General features: G+C 37.2%; 1 protein-coding gene and 1 long non-coding RNA gene across 51 annotated transcripts in view; one reads left to right on the plus strand and one right to left on the minus strand.

Annotated features, from left to right (window-relative positions):
- The window catches only part of LOC105470906 (cAMP regulated phosphoprotein 21), a 156,754-nt gene that overhangs the window by 111,144 nt on the left and 23,462 nt on the right, over positions 1-22,148 (minus strand). For 31 of the 50 annotated variants that reach the window (XR_980857.2, XR_980856.2, XM_071090707.1 and 28 more), the window contains exons 2-4: positions 3,351-3,524; positions 1,455-1,621; positions 449-490 (exon numbers count right to left, since the gene is read on the minus strand). Coding sequence is in view for 48 of the 50 variants with exons in the window: in XM_071090707.1 (XP_070946808.1) it covers positions 449-490; positions 1,455-1,583 (171 nt within the window). In the remaining 2 variants the exon portion in view is untranslated. Of the gene's footprint in view, positions 1-448; positions 491-1,454; positions 1,622-2,158; positions 2,377-2,396; positions 3,291-3,350; positions 3,525-3,609; positions 3,725-15,581; positions 15,671-22,148 lie in introns of those variants that run through there. The other 19 variants (XM_071090703.1, XM_071090694.1, XM_071090692.1 and 16 more) reach the window with 10 other exon arrangements.
- On the plus strand, positions 18,717-19,978 carry LOC139361836 (uncharacterized). Its single transcript, XR_011619555.1, has 2 exons — positions 18,717-19,101; positions 19,488-19,978. It is a non-coding gene; the product is annotated as an uncharacterized lncRNA (long non-coding RNA).

Raw genomic sequence — 22,148 nt, forward strand, 5'->3', positions numbered from 1 at the left:
TACTAAAACTAAGTTTGCAGGAGATTTGACTGAGAAGATAGTTAAAAGGATGAAGAGTATGTACTAAACAGCAGTATCTGTTTACTTCAAGGCAGAAATCAAGGAGTGAGAATAAAACATCTACTCTAAATTTTATTTAAAATAAAAACAAAACAAGTGGTCGTTTGTTTTGTAAAGTACTGTCAAATCTCTACGTGCGAAAACAGGATCAAATACATACATTTACAGGTATTTGAACACTACATCCTCTAATTAAAATATACAGTGCCAGAAAGTAAGACATGCATAAACACAATCCCATCAGAAACAGCCAGCACCAGTACAACCAGGATCCCCCACAATATCTGGACACAATCATCCGAACTGCTGGCAAATCTTTTAACTCTGATACAAAATATGCAATTTATACCCATGATATCAGGTCTACTTAGAATATTAAGAAGCCTACCTTGGATTTTCTTCTTTCTTGATTCTGAGCCTCCAGCCGCCTCTGTATGTTGGAAAGAAAATAAAACAAAATAAAATAAAACAAACAAAAACAAACAGTAAACCAACAACCAAGAGAGAGAGAAAGAAAGAGAGAAAAATGTCACTACTGGCTACAGTAGAGAAGTCAATAATAATAGCAACAGAACATCACAAACATTAGGGAGGACTCCTCCTTCCCTAGCTTTAAAAATCTTTTGACTAACTTTTAGCTCTTTTCTCTTTATAGCAACTATTGGAAAGGGGAAAAGGAAAAGCCAGCTTTGAAGTCTTTTGACCATCATGCAGTTATCTGCCTTTGTTAACTGTTGGTATATAAAGAGTTAACACTTCTGTAGTTTAGTTAAAAGAAAATCAGTACTTACAAGCTTTTTGTAAGTGCAGTTTGCTTTCCTTCTACCAAATCTCTTTCCCTTGTAAACCATGATGTGTTTCACAACACTTTTTCATTTCCTTTAATCACTCCCAGTCTTTCTTCCTCCTTCTAGTATTCTCTCTTTGGCTGGGAATTCTAGGGTTTAGCTTGGTTGCTAATAAGATTTGAGCCTTAGCATGCCCATGAAAGTCAAAGGAACACCTGCCTTTGATTTTTCTTAGTTTACCATAAATTGAGTCTTCATCTTTCCACAGAATAGCAAATTCATTTTTAAAACTCAGCTAGTCTAAAGCTGCTTTGGGAGAAGCCCTCCATGTACACCTTGAGGTGTTCTGGAAATGGGTAAGGGGATGCTGTGTGCAAATTCAGAAAATAAATACTTTCCTATGACTTTTTCCCCACAAAACACATTTTAGAGCATGGTTGGGTTAGGACAAAAAGTGACAAAAATAAAGAAAGTAGGAGACGAGCATTTCCTAATGATACAACTAGTGAAACTCTTTAAAAAATAAATCTTTAAAGTATTCTGAAAATAAAAGAAGGGATCTGCACACAGTTGTATGAGAGTCAGGGTCTCTTCATGCTCACTCACCTGAAGTTCCAGTTTCTCCTCTTCATCCAGACTTTCTGATTTAACAATGCCGTTCTCTGGAGTAGCCGTCTCCTGCTCAGTCCCTCCTTCCTCTGCTATCGCCTGATTCAGGTCTCCTTGCTCAGACATTCTCCCAGGTGCAAATTAAAATAACAAGATTTTATGCCCTAGAAGGTTAAGATATCAGAAAATAAAGTCAGTGTAAGGTACTTACTATCATTCTTTAGATATTTCATTTCTCCTTTCATATTCAAATCCAAATGAGCAATTTTGAGAATTTTATACAAAAGGGGGAAAAAATAAGGTGAAATCAAGTACCCAAGGCATGCACAAGAGGCAGATACAGTTGTCCCATCCACACCCCCTTTCCACACACTTGTGAATACACCTTGCCATCAAAATGGGTCAACAAATCTTAGAGACACCTAACTCCCACACAACTACCAGTGCCCGATTCTCCACTAGAGTAGAAGCAACAAAAGAGGATATTTCTCCAACTTTTGAATAAATGACCCTCGACTTCTGACTCAAGATGTGGTACTGATGTTCTGCAGCATCTCTAAGATGACTGAAAAATTATTTGCAGGTTCCAAACATAGACATGCTTCCCTAGATATAAGGAATACGGTAGTCTGCAAGGGCAAAAAATCTATTGAAAAGGTAACAATTCAGCATAAATATGGTATCTAATTTTGGCAATAAACCTTTCAGGGTCAACATTTCCAGGTTTCGAACTGACAGCTACGTTATTAAAAACGTAAGCCCTCTCCCAAGCTCCTGTCAGTTGCTGGTGCGACAAGATCCTGTGGAAGGGAGTCTTTGGCAGGCAGCTCTAATGAAGCTATCCCAACTAAACTCTACTTCTCCATGCTCACAATAGACTACAGACACTGGAAATGGCTTTTCAGAGTTAAAATCTGTTATTATTTTTTTTCTCCCTACCTTTATAAAACCCCTGACACTTCCCCTTCTGATGTGCTGTCAAATGAGGCTCATGAATAATTTAGCATTTACTTCCTCCTCACTTTTTTTAAGCTGTGAGAAAAATAGAAAGAAAAAAAAAAGAAGAAAGAGAAGGAGGGAGGAGGAGGAGGAAGGAGGAGGAGGAAAGAGAGAAGAAGAAAGAAAAGAGAAAGAAGAAGGAGGAGAGAGAGGCGCTGTAGCTTAGAAAGTTAGTTCTTTAACAAAAAATTCCCAAGCAATGACTGTCCCATTCCCAGTCATTACAATGGTAATTATTATTGGACAAATAAGAGTTTTAATATGTTTCTTTGAGAGTGTTCAATTACCATTTACTAATTCAGTAACTTTATTTCCAACTAAAAATAGGAAGCGTGAGAAAAATCTAAACCACAGAAATTTCGCTAAAATCTACCATGACAAAACAGATGGTATCTAATGATATCTTTAAAATATACAGGCTTATTCGGCAAAGGATTGTGGGAATGTAAAAGGAAGTTTTCCGACAGGATGGTAGCTTGAGTCTGTAAAGTGACTAGTAAGCAATGCATTCAGGTTTTGGGAGGTTTTAGGATATTTCATCCAGTGCATTCTGACGGATTTCTCATATTTCAGTGACGCTCAGTATGTGTGGTTAATGAAATAAAAAGTTCCATTTTCCACTGGCAAACAGCTTGTTTCTCAGTGCATTGGGTAGGGGACTTCTGTTGTCCTAACTCATTTTTCAGAGCATTTAAGTAAAAAGCAGACCATGACCAGATTTAAAATGGAGTGAACAAATTGAGCTCTAATTCTCCAAACTACAAGCCAAATGAGTCTCTGATACAGATCCTGTCATGGTCACATTCAGTGAACTGCTGGATACAAGCAGGCACATTTATATAATAATAAATCTAAAATACAGATGAGATGACAGCCAGACAACAAGACCTTTACCTTTCGTGCAGAATTCCTGCTGTAGGTCTTGGCGACTTACTAGCGGCTTCTGTCGTTCTACGCCAGGAAAATCCACACAAGTGATCAGAGACAACTGGAGTCCCATGTCCCCATTAACAGTTCGGAATGCCCATCTCCATGCGATTCCCTTACACAGTGTGACACATCGTCAACCTGAAAAAAGATGAAAAGTAAATAATAATAATTGCAATAATCATGGTAGGGTGAAGGATGAAATAAATAAGACGGTGTTTCTAACACTAATGACCAGCTTCCAGCAAATCACGTTCACAGCTTGATCCAGCTCCACCTGTCTCAAACTGCCTGCTTCTTCTCTAATGAAGGCTACAGCCGGCTGTTCAAGTCAGAACGGCACCCACGCAAGGAGCTAAAATTAACAATTGCATTATGCACCGAAGATTACTCACTTCAATTTTAACCTTTTTTAGTGAAATCTCGCACTTTGTATTAAAAAAAAAAATAAAAAAAAAAAACAACAAGCTTGTGTGTTTGCCCCAATGAGAATCAGGATCACCTATGAGCAAAAGTTTTGCCTCCTTTTTCTAACCAAAGCCTTTATCTTAATTATAGATTATATTATATATTTTAATGCTGTAGTTTCTCTCTTTACGAAAGTTACCTGAATAAAGTGCACTGAAAGGTTTTGATTAAATGAAACATTCTCTATGAAAGTTAAAAAAAAAAAAAGAAAAGAAAACTTTTATAATGGCATGGCTGAGAAAGCTCTTTTCTCTCCACTTATAGTTTGGGAAGAAGAATGCCTAATATTCTTGTTGCAGGGTGAACACAATCTATCCACAGCCCTCCCTCCCCATCGGGATTGCCACTGCCAGCTGGGCATTCTGTTTGACAGCGAAGAAACACTGACAGAGGGATTCAACAGATTTGCAAACTTCAAGCCTGTTGAAAACAATCCATGCTATAATGTGCACTTTCTCTTTCTCACAACTCCTACAGGAGCAGCGGCAAAGACAGCTTGAATGCAAACACAGAGACGGGCTCCTAATAATATTTGCCCAAATCAAGCTGCATCTCTTCCTTTTCCCTATAACTCTACTCTGGTGCACGACGGCTAAATCCAACAGCATGCACACCTCTTCCAACATATGCCTGTCTATGAAAACACTAAATGCATCCCAGTTATTTAGTTTGAAGGTTAGAAACCTCTCCCTCCTCCTTGCTACCCTCTTCTCCCAAGTTTAAATGAGCACAGCTGGTTCCTTACAGGATTTTACTGTGGCTATATTAATAACATATTGGGTTACAAAGCCATTTGTTGTGCAAAGGGAAAACAACTGTTGAAAATTCAATCACTTGTACAGTCAATAGTTTCTGGATTTATTCATGTTTTATGAAGATGGATGATCAGACTTTAAACTATGTTTCTTTCATTTTTGGAAATTATATGGCTTTTGAGAGCTAGACATGCATTTACGACAAAACTGGATTGCTAATCAATAGTAATTTTATTTTTTCAATTTTGATCAGTTTCACCACAGCTACTATAACTAATAATATTAAATAGAAATCATCATGTTTTAAAAATTAGAATCTATTTAACTAAGAAGCCTGTTATCTAATATGTCTTAGCATAAGCGTCAGTGATGGTTATGAAATGCATTCTGGATTCTGTTTTACTTTTCCCAAGTTGAATGAAGTTCCCAAGGATCACGGCAACTCTTTTGATTTCTCTTTAAGACCCTCATATTTGTACAGTTCACTCAGCAGGTGAACAGCAATGTAATTTCCAAAACTAAGTCTTAGATGCATTATTCCAGCCTCAGTAGGAGGATGCAAGATATAATTCTTTCCAGGAAGAGAGAAAGAACAAACTGATATTCACATAACTAACTCAAAGCGGGGACAGCCTGGATGTATGTGTGTGCGTAATTACCAGGACACGTTTTGAAATAGCACCAAGCTCTAAAGTCAGTGAGGTATTATTCTTGCATGCCTGAATCATAAAGTCATCATCTACCAAGATAAAAGAGAATATGGGCATATGGGAATGAGCAGAGAGGAACATATGGATCACAAATATTTTTGTAACTGATTAAAATTGTTCTCTTTGCTGAGAAAGCAGTGCCAGGAAATCAACCCTACTTCAGCTTTCTGTTCACCAAACTAACCGGACTCTTCCACTGCCATTTAATCTTGATCTGTTTCAATTTCTTTCATTTCTGCAAATAATCCAAACTATTTTTAACAAATATCTTTTCTTCAACATTTAGCTAATAAATACTCTGGCCAAATTTCAACTGTCACAGTTTGAAGGATGGAAGGAGAAAGACGAGACTATATACAAATGCACAAAATAAAAGTTACTGTAGCTTTTTTTTTAGTGGAAATACTATTTTAAACATAATTTTGTGGGTAGCATTTAGTAAATGCTGTCAATAGTTTGCAAATTAAGCTACAGAAAATTAATCAACAATGCTGTAAACTATTTACCATGAAGATAGTAAGTAAAATAATTGCTATCTCGCTTTATATTCATACTGTTTCTTATTTCTTTAGTTTACTTTAGAGTTGAACACTGTAATGATTTGGATTGTGGATTTGAGCAAGAAAGGAAGAGAGAAGAAAGGCAAAATGAAAGCACCAAATATGCTGTCTTTTATCATCACTGTCAAAAGAGATATGTGCTCTGTGTGTGTGTGTGTGTGTGTGTGTGTGTGTGTGTGTGTGTGTTGTGTGTGTATGAATCACTGTGCTGCCAATTGGGAAAGAAAGGTCAGATTTGATTCAAATTTCAGCAATAATTTAGTTCACCAATGAAAGGGAAATTAAAGTTAAATTTTTATCAATAAGTTGGGAGTGTCACTGTATTAGTCACTTTCTTCACAATACTTATGCTAAAAAATTAACAAGAGAAAGACTAATATTAACCCAAATTAGCATGGGTACTTTATGATGAAACAACACAGTCAAGATTTACTTATTGAAATTGAAATGTTTTGCCAATATGCACTGCTGCTGCTTTTTTTTTTTTTTTTTTTTTGAGACGGAGTCTTGCTCTGTCGCCCAGGCTGGAGTGCAGTGGCCAGATCTCAGCTCACTCCAAGCTCCGCCTCCTGGGTTCACGCCATTCTCCTGCCTCAGCTTCCTGAGTAGCTGGGACTACAGGCACCCGCCACCACACCCGGCTAGGTTTTTGTATTTTTTAGTAGAGACGGGGTTTCACCGGGTTAGCCAGGATGATCTCGATCTCCTGACCTTGCGATCTGCCCGTCTCGGCCTCCCAAAGTGCTGGGATTACAGGCTTGAGCCACCGCGCCCGGCCTGCTGCTTCTTTTTAAGCTGGGCATGGTTCTGTAAATGAAAGCCACTTGTATATTGGGGTGGTTATTGATTTATCAAATTGTCACATAAGACATATAAATATTGCAATACTATATAAGCCAAGCATATAACCCATTCTCAAAACAACTATTCTGTTAAAGTTTAAGAAAGATTTTGAACCTTTAAAATTAAGTTTAAAGCAAGAAAAAAAGTAATTGGGATGTAATCATTTCAAAAATAAGAACAACAATGCCATGAATAGAACATACATACTAATATCTTTAGCAAGTCTGAAATTTTCCCAAGGTGACCAAAAATATCAATGAGAAATTTTCACACTAATTACCCTCCCAAAATGTAATCGTTCAGCAGTGTATAAGAAACACTCAACCAGGAGCTTTACCCTTTAATTAAACTCTTTATGGTCAACCTCATGTGCAGGAATTCTGTAAGGTTCTTGAGCCATCATGAAAATGCCAAAATTGCCAGAAAACTATTTTATTGGAAGAACAGAGGGGGACATTTAAGAAAAAATGGTTAAGATTTTGGGGAATATAAATGTTTTAAGGAATATCCTTGCTTAAGCTTTAACCTAAGAGCCTGACACTTTATAAACATGTAGAAGGTTATATATAGGATCTCACATTTCCTTTTTTAACTGTGGTAACCTGGATCAAACATAACCAAGATCAACATTTAGCAGAATGCCAAAAGTGGAAGGAACTGATGCCAAAGCTCTGCACAGGAGTAGCACCATATCATGAACGCCATAATGATCATGAACGCCATTAAAACTAAGGAAGGTCTGTTGTCAATAAAAACATCTGAAGAAAGGCCTTGTGCCAGTGTTTTATTTCTTTATTTGTATAACAAGTCTTTACTAATCTTCTACTGTGAGCAAGAATGTTCTACACTGTGACATGTTATTCAGGTGAACTAACACAATCTCACATTTAAAAATATTTTTTTCTTCCTGAATATAAATTTAAAAATAAGCAAATTAATATACACACATACAGATCAAAGGCAGAAAATGATACTATAAGATGGGAAATTGGAATTCTGCTTTACAAAATTTCCTCTGACATATTGATGAATTGATGACACATATGTATACAGACTAGTTCTTTGGATGTAACATTCCATGGTCAGTACTTGACTCACACCGGTACCTACTAAATGCTATCATCATCATCATCATCATCATCATCATCATCATCATCATCTTAGCAGTACCTGGTGACATACATTGCTATTTATGTATCCAATGTGGACTCAGCAAGAATAAAAAGGTTAGATAGAAAAAATACAATGTTCAGAGAACACCTGCACCTCCACCAGAATCAATGCATGTACAGCCAATGTGCTTTCGCCAACAAAGGGTAACAGACATCATACTTCACTGAAAAAAAAACTCTATATTTTTTTTTCCCAAAGCTTACCCTGGATATGGTCCTGGTACAATACAAACATCAGGATGTCAATAATCTGAATGAGAGAGCTGGATGGAATGCAATAGCTGATGGGCAGCCTTGTCACAAGACTGGCCCAGTTTGTGCATATTTTTGCTACAGATAAGAAGGGATTTTTGACCAAAATCAATGTCACAGAGAATGAAGCCAACGGCTCTGCTTCCGTGTTAGAAAATAAGCCAAGAATCTGACAGCATCAAGGTTAGTTTTAGTTTGAGTGTGTGACCATTGAGACCAGTCCAAAGATTTTTAAATGGCCTAAACTTCCATAACCCATACAGGCAAATCGCCACCTTACATTTCCAACATCATTCTATTAAGAGTCTGGCATAATTTATCCATATGCAAGGTGGTGTCATCAACCTCCAGCATGATGCAAACTTAAAAAAAAAAAAAAGTGCAAATACCCAGAAAACCACAGAGCTGCAAAGAAGCTTGAAATTAGTCTAACTGACATTAAATTCAATGACTCGGACAAGATCTAGAACCAGACTTATCTACAAGCAGAGTTGGTTCAGGAAACATAGTCATTTTGACTGGATGTCAGAGCTCTTTTCAATAACCTGTGTTCCTCTAGTGATGGTTCTATTAGAAATAAAGGGCAAGTTTACCTAATCTATGCAATTAATTCCCAATACGTCGCAAGAGAGACCCACACATTGTTTTTCACTGGACCACTATCTTTTCTCCTTGTGAACAAGCCTGCAAATACTGCACAGAAATGACCTGAGCATATCAACTGATGATGGTATGTGTGTCTCTTTCTTGGATTTATCCCCCAAATCACATGGACACATTTGGGTTTCTAAATCTTATGCTCAGTTTCTCTTTTTGAAAATCCTTAAGGCCCATTTTTCATGGCTATCAGAATGCCCAATTTCCTCCTTCCACACCTACAATTCATAGTGCCCAACTTTCCAAAAGCCACACAGAAAATTACACGCCTGCATTATTCCCAGATAAAGTGTACCCAGGTTTTGTAGGTAGGAATGATCATTTTTTAATGTGGAACAACTAATTATAATCCATACTGGTGCTGAAACATGGGTAACATTTCAAAAAGACTGTCTCCTTAATCTTTAAGCAACAAGCCAGGATCTCAGACTTGAGCAATAGCCTCATCATTCCTGGTGTAACTGAAACAAATTTCCCAGGTACGTAAATAGTTCTGTTGGGATCTTGTGGATAATGATACCATATAACTTTGCTAAGGCAAAAATGTTCTTAAGTAGTCAGATCTTCCAGGAATTTCAGTGAGTTACACACTTACCCTAGATATTTCTCTCGGTATCACTGTTCTGTGATCTCCTATATCAAGCAGTACTATTTCAGGGATGAGAAGTGGAAATGATCCTCTGAAATGATGATACTCTTGTTTGGGCATTATTAATCTAACTGGTACTGGAAATTCTGCATTCTACTTTCAGTTCAATTCAATTTAATAAAATATTTAAAAGTTTCTTCTTTATCTGGATGTCAAGAAAACAATTCATTATTTATTTTCAGTTATTTCTATTGGAGACACTCTCTAATGAAACAATAATTTTTCATAAAGTGCATATCTTCAATTCTGGCTTAAAGGATTCAAAAATATAAAATTCAACACAAAGAAAAAAGGCATTTTTAATAAGTGGGGAGAAATACTAATTTTAATAGTAATCATTATATCTGACATGAACTCTTTTCTTCTTCATTCCTACAAGATGTGAAAGAAGCATCTGTCATTTCAAAAACAATGAAATAACAAATGTGATGCAGTAAGAGGTGCCAAAATGGGAGCTAAGTGTTTGAGTTATTAAAACCTTTCTCAAAGAAAGTAAAAAGGAAGAGACATTTAGGTAAAATGAATAAAAGCAAATAAAAATTGCTAAGTTGTTATTTTGTCTGATGTTTGAAATGTCCATAAAAGTCATGTTTACTCCTATATGTACATTAGGGAAAATAAGATGTTTCCATTGCTATGACATCTTTGTTTTATGTCAATACTTTGTATTTGGTACCATAAATGACTATTTCATGCCTTAATATTACCTTTTCAGATTTATTATTACCAAAATCATCACTCCCAAGCTTTTTAAAAAAGAATCAACATAGAAGTTTAAATTGCCCATCTATGACCTCAGCTCCCTCCCTAACAGCAAAATGAATGAAAGGATTTTCTAAGGGCGCAAAACAATGAAAGGGGGAAGGTCCCCAAAATTAAAAGCCAAAATGTGAGCATAAAGGATCTATGATCCCAGAAGCTATGGCCACAGGAGGTGTACTCCACTTCCAAAAGGGAGGGAGAGAGGGCAGAGAGAGATTAGCAGAAACGGATGTATGCTGCCATCCTAAGTATAGCTTGTGGAATTTCAGAAGACACAGGAACAAAGGGAGTTTCCAGTTATGTAGGGCAGCTCTGAGCTATAGTTTTGTGTTAACCTCTTAATAGCATTCTCTTTCTACAAGATTCAACCACCACACCAATGAAACAACTACATTTTATTGAGTACTACACGGGTATTTTTTGACTGAGTTTTCTACATACAGTATTACATCTATTAATAATTCTACACAGATGATTACATATATTATTACAACTGCCTTTTACTGAGTACTACAGGAGTAATTTTTGACTGAGTTTTCTACACAGATTATTACATCTTATCCTCACATCAAATACATTTATTCATTGCTGGCCTACAGCAGGGAAGACAGCAAGCTCTCTGCCTGTCCTATCTCTTTAGTGTTAAGTTGGCTGGCTGATGGCTTGTTCAATCACTGGATTCCCCAGGTCTTAGAAAAAGCAGATGAATCATTCCTTAACAAAGCTCAAAATTTGAACCAAGTAGTAAAAAGATTCTCTTCCCACTATTATGTAAACTCCACAATCATGGGGGTTTTGCCTATTTTGTGTACCTCAATATTAACCCCAATACTAAGAATAGTGCCTGGCACATAGTAGGATTTGTTGACTCAGCGAATGAAAAGAGGCTTAAAGCCCTACCTGGATTCTAATTAGTAATGGCTATGTGACTTTGCTGTGCATCCTCCACCGGACGGCCAAGATATCTAATCATGCAAAGACCTATGAAAACTAATGTGGCAATAACGTTTTTTCTTAAACTAAACCAACAGTCACTAGAAGGTACCTGAAAGTAAAACCAGGACATGTTTCTGGATGTTTGGATCTCATGAAGGTTTTGGTCTGGCTAAGCTCTGGGATAGTGGGCCAATCCATTCAAAGAGAGCTAGGCATATTTACTGATCTCCTACTGTGCACAATATTTTGTGGCCTTCTGGATAGGATACCGGGGAAAGGAAAGAGATGGCGCTTGCTGGGAAGCAGCTATGAAATTAATTATAGAAGTCAGCAGACAAAGGGATTTGAGAGCAAAGCAACCCAGAGGACTGAAGCATATAATAAACACATATTCCACTGCTGACATTAAACTTAGGGGTTTCTCAATGTCTTCTTGAAAGCTAATTTTGAAAATCTATCTTAAGGAAACTAAAGAATGTAAGTAAGGAAAAATAGAGACAAACGAAAAGATATTCTCATTAAAGATAAAAGGAGAGTGTTGAAACTTTGAACTGATGATGCACATGCGGATGAGTTTCTTCAGGCTCTTGGTGCTTTCTGAATTCTTCTGAGAAAATGATGGCATCATTAGTTGAATGATTTATCATGATTAAACTGACCAAACATCTAGGCCTCACTTATATTGCTAGGTGACAAAAAAGCTAGATGAAAGCAATGTCTTTTCTTTCTTTCACACTTGACTTCTTTCAGTGTTGCATGAGGTTTCCTCTGAGTGCTTACTCTAACAGGTTCCTCATCGAAGTGTCATTTCTCCCCTTAAGAAGAAGTGCTACACAGGTGCAATGGTGTTCCTATTACAAAGTGGAAGATAATCTATTCTTATCCCATGTGCCTGCTCTGCCTCTTCTTAAATGCTGGGGTCTTTTGTTTTCTCTCCCTGTTTTGTTTATTCCTTTCTCTACACTTCCTAATATAGTGTTACATAACATTACATACTAACACCACTGAAAACAGTCATGAAAACAAAAAAGTGCCGTGTTGAGATCAACGTATTTGCTAGAAAAAATGTAAGTGTTCAAGAAATAATTCTGACTCTCCCCAGACTTTCTGAAAATAGGTGAACTTGAAATATAAAATAATTCATTTGACATTGGCATTTATTTTGGTAGCCACATTGTGTTGGAATTTTTCCTCACCACGGTTAAATATCTTTTGGTGTGTTTAAATGGAAAATGCAAGAGATTAACAACCAAACTACCTGAGAATGGGTGTGAATGTAGTGCAGAAAAAGGGTCCATATTCAGGACCTCAAGTGCTGAAGAACGTGTTGCAGAAGTGTTTCATCTGATGTCTCTTTCCCTAGGAGACAAGGAAAGCAGCCAGGAGCGTGAAAGGAGCTATGTGCCTTCGGAGAGAGGACTTACAGAGACTCTGGTACAACAAATGTACGGTATATGAAAATAAATATGCAAAAGAGTGTCTCAAAGCCTTTATTTCTAAGCCATCAAGGGTGTGACTTGTGTTTGGGGCCATGCTTTAAACACTAGCATTTTGAATAAATGTTCCAGATGAAGAATGCTGGCCATAGACTCTAAGTTCCTTGGACAGAGACTGCCCTCAGGCCAGCGTGTCTTCCAACTGTTGTTTAGTGCAGAGCAGGAGCACTATTGATACCAGCTTGCTGAAAGGATAAATGAATACATTCCTGGGAGGAAAACATTTTCAGGAACCTCACAACACATTGATGCAGCAGAATCTGCGGGTTTTTTTTTTTTTCAGTGTGTCCACGGCTTAGCCAGAAGGTACGTTCCCACTTAAACCATCTGAATTGGTGTGTGTTTGTTTGTGTCAGGCACAGGCAGCACTCAGGCTCTGGGGCCATCTGTGGCAATGCTGATTGGACTCCAGATGCCCTGTTTGACAATAACCGAAAGAGACCATGTGGTTGGTCATTTGTAAGAGAAGGGCTGCAGTTCGAGGTTGGCCTGCCTATCATCATTGAATGTGAGAATACGATCACATGAACATGCTCTACCTGAAAAGGCTGGCATGGCCCGATGATGTCAACCTCCCCGTAACCCCTGCCTGCTGTAAGCCTGACTTTATCTGATGTTCCTTTTTTTTTTTCTTTTTAAACAAAACATTCTTCTTTGAAGGAGAAGTGAAAGAGTCAGTTACATTTAAGACTAAAACCATTTTCAGGTGAACATCTTCTGCATGATGGACTCTCCTACTTGGGCATTCCCTGCACAAACCTGACAATAAGACCCTTCAATCCTAGCAAGCCAGAGTCAAAGAAATGGGGTGTTTGCTTTTTGTAATCTTCATATTTCAAAATATTTAATACTTTTCAATGATCTTATAAAAAATAAATGCTGATATAATCTCTGTGAATTATTAGAACCTGCTATCATTACCTGTTACTAAAGAAAGAGGAAAAAGCAGATTCTTAAACCATACCAAATGAAGGAACTGGCAGAAACTATTGATATTTGGGAGGGACACAGTCAATCTGAACTCATGAAGAAAAAGGGTTAAATTGTGCTCAGAAACTCCCTGGGGTCTCCTGATGATGAAGTTGAAGATTTGGGGATTTTATTCATGGATTCTACAATGCCTAAGCTAAGTGCCTACAAGGGGTAATTAGTTTTGTACATGGTTGTTATGGGCACACAAAATAGTCTTAAAGTGTACTTTACAGACACTTCAGTAGAAGAAAACTGTTGGTGCACATGGTGCAAAATGACATTTCAGAAAGGAAGACGTGAAGTCAACCCACCCTCTTGGGTGTCTCTAATGTTTAACCTTGCACTTGAAAAAAAAGTGGGATGTGGCATTCCTATGACAAATGGAACAATCTGATTCCTGAAAGGGAGGCTGAAAATCTGGCATTACACAAAAGAATGGAGACATAACAAAGTGTGGTTTTGAATGTTTACAAGAGTGCACATCCAAACTACGGATGTGGAATTGCCAGGGTAAAATTTTCCAGCAAACAATCAAAATTATGATTTGACATATCACAGAAATGAACTGTCTGTCTATCTCATGTAATATGAAATACTCAGCTTCTGAGCTGTGGGTTTATTTGTGAAACCTTCAAGATTTTAAACATAGGTAAGAAAGGAGAAGCCAGTAGTTGCATTTGTAACATATAGCAAGGTACTGCCAGAAGTGGAATCTTTTTTTTGTCGAACGGTCTCCTTAATAAAGTCTAAGGCCTAAAATTTGGGAAAAATCTTATGCACTGGGAGAAATTATTACCTTTCTTTACTCATAATGATAATTAGGAAGGAAGGAAGGAAGGAAGGAAGGAAGGAAGGAAGGAAGGAAGGAAGGCCGGCCCAACTGTCAAAAACTCTCCTGCAAATATATGAAAGTGGAATATGAAATATTTGGAGGAATGTATTAATATGATGAACATTGCAGCAAAATTTAATTTTCACAAATAAATATAAAACTGTGAAAACAAAATGGGTCATTTATTCTTTATTGCAAGCACCTAGCAGAGAGGACTGTTCATAATTGTATGTAAGTATTATATTAAGAATAGCATTTCCCTGTATTTGATAAAGTCTGATAAATAGAAAGATGTGTTTTACACCTCAAAAATTACATATTTTCAGTGGACAAAGAGATATAAAGAAAGTAAAGAACTCAATGAGATCCTGTTGCATCTCAAAACATATCTGCCTGATGACAAGAGAAGTAACTTGAATCTCCAAGTACCAAAGAAGTCTAAGCATATTTACATAAATGATTACTTTTAGTCAGTCTCACAGGCATTATTAGTATCCTAATTTTAAATGTTTATGTGTGTGCATATATAATTTGTGTAATTTGATTCTTGTGTAATTTGTCAATTTGCAAATGTAAAAATGGCAGATCCCAGGTATCTAAAATCCTGTGTGGTTCCAAACCATCCTTATATCCTGGTAGACTGTTTTCAGTTCTGGGAGCACTAGCTCTCTGCTGGCAACTCTGTGGCCTGACCACTCATATGGGGCTTGGGCATACCCACAGATGCCAATTCCAGATCAGGCCATGATTACTCTACACTTCAGAGACTCCAGCAGGAGCAAGGAGAAGATAGCATGCCAGCCAGTGGAACACATTGACTATTTGCTCTACTGGCAATCCACTAGGCTCCCCAAGATGCCACACTTAAGGTGATGCTGCACAACTGAAAAGAAATGCTGCCCATCTAAGTACTAAAAATGCTCTGTTTTTTTAGGTTTCCATTTTTTTAAATTTACTAAAAAATATATACTTCCAAAAATTTACACTTTTATATTTAGGACTACTATTTTCCCAAAATGGAGAAGAACAAAGTCAGAGATGATACTTTACAATAAATAGTAGCAAGAAATTTCTGAGGGAGGGACATTGTCTCAGGACAAATTTCCTGAGAGGGAAATTTGTGTTCTCACTTACTTTATGAGTTTCTTTTTCTTCTTCTTCTTCTTCTTCTTCTTCTTCTTCTTCTTCTTCTTCTTCTTCTTCTTCTTCTTCTTCTTCTTCTTCTTCGAGAAAAAAAGTACTGCAGGTGATCTTCAAGACTTCCTGATTTCCAAAGTGCAGTATTTTGGAGTGATACTGCATCAATACCATTGCAAAATTTCATTATAAATTAACTTGTCATGCATTACGATCCAATTTAAGACTAGATTACATTTCCTTTTAATTAACTAGAAGGACTCTTATATATCTTTTTCTCTTCTTTTAATCTAGCATCTCTCTCAAATATAGTAAGAAGTGATCAGAGCTACAAATAGAGTCCAACTTCCAAGGGTCAGTACAAAAAGATTGCTGCTTCTTTGAGAAGAATCTGTAAGTGACTTATCCCTCTCTCACCTAAGTTATTTTAAAATGAGGAATATTGTACTAAAACATCTAGTAGAATGCTTGAAATTCAATAATAACTTGATGAATTACTTATTTAAAGAATTAAAACATAAATTTAGCTAGTCATGAGATTATAACACCTAATCACAATGCAAAATGACTGTGGTTTCATTCTTAAATTAGTTCCCCATTATCATTATCACTGCCACAAATCACATTGCTAAATAAAACTAGTTTTACTATGACACAGCTTGAGATTTTGAATAAAAATTAAGTTAAATGTTAATATAAATAGTATCAATTTAAAACAATTTTAATATACTTATTGGAGACTCATTGTGTGCCTGACAGTATTTTGATTAAAGAATATAGGATAATAGGACTAGCCCTTAAAGAGTCACATTTTAGAGTGGAGGAGGCTGAGTCATAGATACATTAAGCATATCAAATATTTCACTCTAGGGGTGAGGCAGAGCCTAAATTCTGACAGATTGGTTCTGGGACTTCAATTTTATCCACAGGCTTTCGAAATGAGTGAGGATAATAGTTAACTACATGCCCGGCAATAAATACTAAAGGCATGCCATAGTGATGCCAGTGGTAATTCAGGCGGATAGAACCACAGAGGTTAGTTGAGGCTGCGTGTTTATTCTAACCTTTCCAAATCTCAAAAAAACCTGTTTACTTTTATATTCAGAAAAGTAAACATAAAGACTGAGAAGACACAGAAAATAATGAATTAATTTGGATGCCTGTTTGCAGTGTTATCACACTGTAAAGCATGTTTGTGGTTGAAATATAATTACCCATTTAATCAAAAAATAGAAGAGTAAAGACAAGGGAAAAATTGTTAATAAAGCTAAAATTAAGAAGAAGTACATTTAATAAAATGTGCAATAAAAGGAATTTAGTCTATAAAAAGGCATGTTTGAAATTAATGTCAAAGACAAACTAAAATAAAAACCCTACACCTACACACAACCAAATAATTTAATAAAAATTTTAAAACTAGTTGAATAACACCAAAGAATGTCAAGATTTATTAAATAAACATTTAAATTATCATAAAATATGCTTTGTACTTGGAATAAATATCAAAGTCAAAACAACTCGAAATCCTTATAAACAAAGTCAAGAATAATTTTGCAACATAACTTGGGCTAAAATTTCTTAGGAATTCAGGGATATTTTTGTGTGGAGCCACTGACTGGAATATTTTGTTCTAAGCCTGCTTCCTTCTACAAGAAACCAGTAAAAAAAAAAAAAAAAAAAATCAGAAAAAAATAACAGTTTGTGGGAATACCCTATAACTCCATTTAAAGAAATTAAATTCCCTTCTGCTTGGTCGGTTTAGATTCAGGGAAGGGTATATAAGTGACAACATAGATATTCATTGGTAGCAGTCTCAGCATATACTATTTATTAATCTCCTTGACTGAGTATCCCCCAAGTAGGTTTGCCACTTTTAATCAGCTCCTACTTCAACCACTATTGTTTGAACCGCAAGGTTGGAGTTGAGGTTCTGAGGAGACGGGCACAGACCAGTTGAGCCATCATACAGTGAGCAATGATCTGGGTGTTTTAGAAACCACAACAACACACACATCCTATCATGTTTCCTTTAGAAAACCATTAATGAGCAGGATACATTTTACTGCCTTCCACATATTGTGCATACACTAACTAAATACCTTGATAAGAACAAGCATTACAACGATGACTAGAGTACAGCCCTGCCCTCTAGGAGACTCCAGGGGAAAGTTGTATTAACTCTTTAAAAAATGGGATAGGGTTCATTAAGTAGCTCTTCATCTGCAGCAGTGCTTTTGAAAACGAGGATGGTTTCATGAACGAATGCAATATTTACCCAGTGAATTCTTTTCTTATTTCTCAAATACAGGAAATGACTAAATCCTGAATGTTTGATATAACCTCTTGCCTCCTAATGAATGTTTACACTATACAAAACAACTCAGTGGTAAAGTCATTTGCAAAGACCTATTACCTACTGCAATGTAGAACTAGATACATGGCTGTCTGTGTGTGTTATCTAAGTACACATTTTGATTCTGCAGATATTTTTAGAGTGTCCATGTATAGCACTTTGCTCAGAACTTTCCACTTACTTTAAATTTTTACTTCAAAAACAAGCTCTTATAATTTCATGAAAGTTTTATGATCTTGTTATCATATTAAAAAAAGCTTAGGCTGTTTATGATCTTGTTATCTTATTTAAAAAAAAAAAAAAGGCTTAGGCCAAGGGCAATGGTGTTGTCCTTTATACTTATCTACATAAAGGCCACATAAAACCTAGCACTCGGTTCTTCTAGTCCTGTATTCTTTCCAAGTTGCTTTTGTGCATATGTAGACAGACATAAATATAAACCAAGGCACACTTATGTTAAACTTATGTATTCTGAGTTAGGGTGGTCCACTCAGCTTTAACTTTTAAAATCATTCCTTTAAGATCTGCAAATTCATTGGCCTCCAAAGGAGCGAAGTTTGTTTCTTTCAGTGACCTAAAATTTTTCATGTAATTTGAATGTTGGAGGAGTCTCACTTGAATTAGGTTAACACACACACAAAATAGCAGGTGGGCTAAGTCACTCAGAGTATGCAAGTGACACTCCTCTGAAGCCCCTCCCTGAATGCCAGATCAGGCCACATAGCAGCCTGGAGTTGGTTCCAGCTCAGAGAACAGAGCAGCAGCTGCTGGGAGTTGGCGGCAGCCCAAGTCTCAGCTGTATTCTTGGCCTTCTGCCTCCTCCAGGCACTTACCCGGGGCGCGTGACCAAGGAAACAGCTGAGCCCCCACCTCAAAGAGGAAACGCAACCGCCACAGCCCCCGCCGCCACCTGCTCCGGAGCCAAACCACCAACAAATTCCTGCTCAATTTGAAGGGGGAAAGCGGACTGCTGACTCACTCCTAGGAACGCCGGGGCTCTTTCCACTGAGGATAGAGGCATAGCTGAACAGGAATGGAACGTCATCGTGAACGCTCAGGCAGAGCCACCTGGGGCCTTGAAGTTGCAGGGAATCAGAAATGGTAGAAGCAGTTACCAGAGTCCAGGGATCGTGGGAGGGATGATGGAGAGAGTCTGGTCAACAGGTACAAAGTTACACTCAGGAGGAAAAAGTTCTGTTCTAGAAGTTGCTCTATAGGATAACTATAGTTAACAATATTGTATTGCATATTTCCAAATAGCGAGAAGAGAGGATTTTTAATCTTCTCACCACAAAGAAATGACAAATATTTGAGGTGAAGGATATGCTAATTACTCTGATTTGATCATCACACAATACATGTGTCGAATACCACATTATACCCCATAAATATGTATGCGTCAATTAAAAACAAAATCAAACTTTAAAAAATAGTTTAGATGTTCAAGTCACAGGGTTCTATTAGATTTCAAACACTGCTTTAGATACTGTCTGCAAGATTTTTTGAAGATACTCCTTTCTTAAACAGTAATTTTGATTTTCGTTTTATAGTGGGCTGAAAATTTGCCAAGAACATGGACGACTGGACAGTTCACTTTTATGTGCAACAATTTCCAAGAGGATCCTAGGTTACACAGCATAATTACAAAACTAAAACAAATATGTTAAATGCCCTGCACCTTTTTTGAGACGCCGAGTATGGCCTTCTTGAGTGCCATGAAGCATTAAGATAGCCTCAGGCATCAGCACACATTCCAGGTCCAAATCCAGTTCTCACGGCCCAGCAGGCAAGCTGGGACGGTGGAAATGCGAGTATATGGCCCAGCATTACTCCGGAGGACTGTGGGGGTGAGCATGCCACTTCCCAGAACCGTGGCTCTGACAGCTTCAACTGCACTCACGTCAGTGCTATTAAGAGATGTTCCTAACTTCAAACATTGTGAAATCTCACCCCGCTCCGAGGACACATCCCTCCAGATCTGTCTCCCATCAACACGGGAGGCTGTGCTTTGTGCTATTAAAAATTTCTCTGGAACAAGAAAGGCAAAATGCTGACGTTCCATGATGCATACATGGGGGTTTGTTACACAATTATCTCCATTTTGTGCACATTTAAAAAATTTCCATGATAAAAAGTTCAAAGTATAAAAATTTGTCTGGGAATTAAATCATTGTCAGATGCAAGAACTATGCTCCCAAACTGGGCTTCTGTCCAGGTGGGAGAAACTCTGATTTGTAGGTGATTGCTTATTATTTCCAGGGAGAATGTGAGGGGTTTAAAAACCTTATAGATCACAGCTTTTTTTGAAAAAACTGACCCACATCGAGTGAAGCCTTTTCTCCCTAGCAGATATACACAATTTTAATTCAATTCTGGGGTGACCATTTAGATACATTTGCTCTGGGGCATCATGAAGTTTCTGTTGTTATTTTTTTTTATTTGTACAAATTTATAGGGTACATGAGAAAAGCTGTTACATGTATACAATGCATAGTGATAGAGTCAGAGTATTTAGGGTGTCCATTGCCTGAGTACAATATCTTTCTGTTAAGTATAGTCACCCTACTCTGTTATCAAACATTGAATCTACTCCTTCTATCTTGCTGTATGTTTCTACCCTTTGATTTACTTCTCTTCATCCTTTCTCCCCCATCCCACTCACCCTTCCCAGTCTCTATTATCTACCTTTTTACTCTCTATCTCCATGTGATCAAAATTTTTAGCTCCCACACATAAGTGAGAATATGCAATCTTTGTTAATTTTTTTTACCCTTCTGGTAGATTTCACTTGGTGGACACAATTCTCCCTTCAAGTTCTTGTTCCCTCTTGTAGAACTGTCTCTTCTGCAGAGAGCTGCACTACCTCATGCACACTCTTTCCTAGAATAATCCACATCCAATAATTCAGTAACTGATCAAGAGGGGACTGGAAGCCCTGAGATCTCAACCCTTTGTGGGACTTTCTGAAGGTCATTCTAGTGGCAGAGCTTTCTGCAGGATCAGCAGAGGCTGTCCTCATCCTCTGGCCTGAACTGCAGCCCACCTTCCCTCTCTGCCCAGTCCTGCTCCTCTCTGTCCCTCTGTGGGGTTGGTCCCAAGAACTCTCCTTAGTAAACATCCTGCACACTTAACTCTATCTTGGAGTCTGCTTTCCAGGACCCTACGTACAACATCACAGGACATCCTTTCGGAAGGGTTGAAAATGCTTTGCAGTAGTGAAAAAACCTAGGTTAAGAATCACCACTTAGTTTTAAGCCATTGTTAGCTCTTCTTAATCACCTCTCTAATACCTGCCATCTCATCACTGCTCCAAATTGTGCAATATTTCTAAAAGTATTAAAAATGTACATAAGATATGCACATGTATGCCAATTGGTAGTGCTGAATTGGCTTATATGGGATCACATAATTAATTCTTAAAAATAAACCATACACACTATGATTCTCTCCAATGGTGTGATTTCTCTTCCACACCTGAAATCTCATCTTATTTTGACCTTTAACTCTCAGAGGCCACTATAATGCTACATAATTCTCTAATCTCAAATCCAAAGTATGTCTACTGTGAACACCTCCAAAAATTATATCCTCAAACTTAATTTTAAAAACACCAATAGCTAACACCAGGCCTGACACATAATAGGCATTCAAGATATTATGATTATCTATTAGTTAGTGCCCATAAAGTGTTCCAAAACTTATACAAATTATCTCATTTCTTACTTCACAACCACAAATAGCTATGTCACTGTCTCCTTTATACACATGGGACAACTAAAATTCAGTAAGGTCAAGGAACTTGCCCAAGGTAACACAATAAGTACAAAGGCATCCACTGTGTCTCACTGTCTCTCCAGCAAATATGTATTATTGTTGCCTACAAAAGTACTCTTTTGGGAGATGAGGCAGGACATAAAAAGGTCAATGAGAATTGAATACTGTTGATTTTTTGAATTTTATAGATGGTCATAAGAAATTTATAAGTGTTCTGATTTCTTTATGCTGTATATTTTTCAAGTTTCTATATTCCATGCAGAGAATGTATACTAGCAGTTCAAAGATTCTAATAAAGGAGCTGCCTAAATAATTATAATAGCAACTAACACTTACAGCATGTTTCTATATGCTGAGCAGTATTCTATTCCATGACTTTTACTGGAAGACACAGAGTCATTTTATCTCTTTTCCTCTTTGTATCTCATTGTTCGCCA

This window comes from Macaca nemestrina, chromosome 2 (assembly GCF_043159975.1).
Source record: "Macaca nemestrina isolate mMacNem1 chromosome 2, mMacNem.hap1, whole genome shotgun sequence".
Classification (NCBI taxonomy): domain Eukaryota; kingdom Metazoa; phylum Chordata; class Mammalia; order Primates; family Cercopithecidae; genus Macaca; species Macaca nemestrina.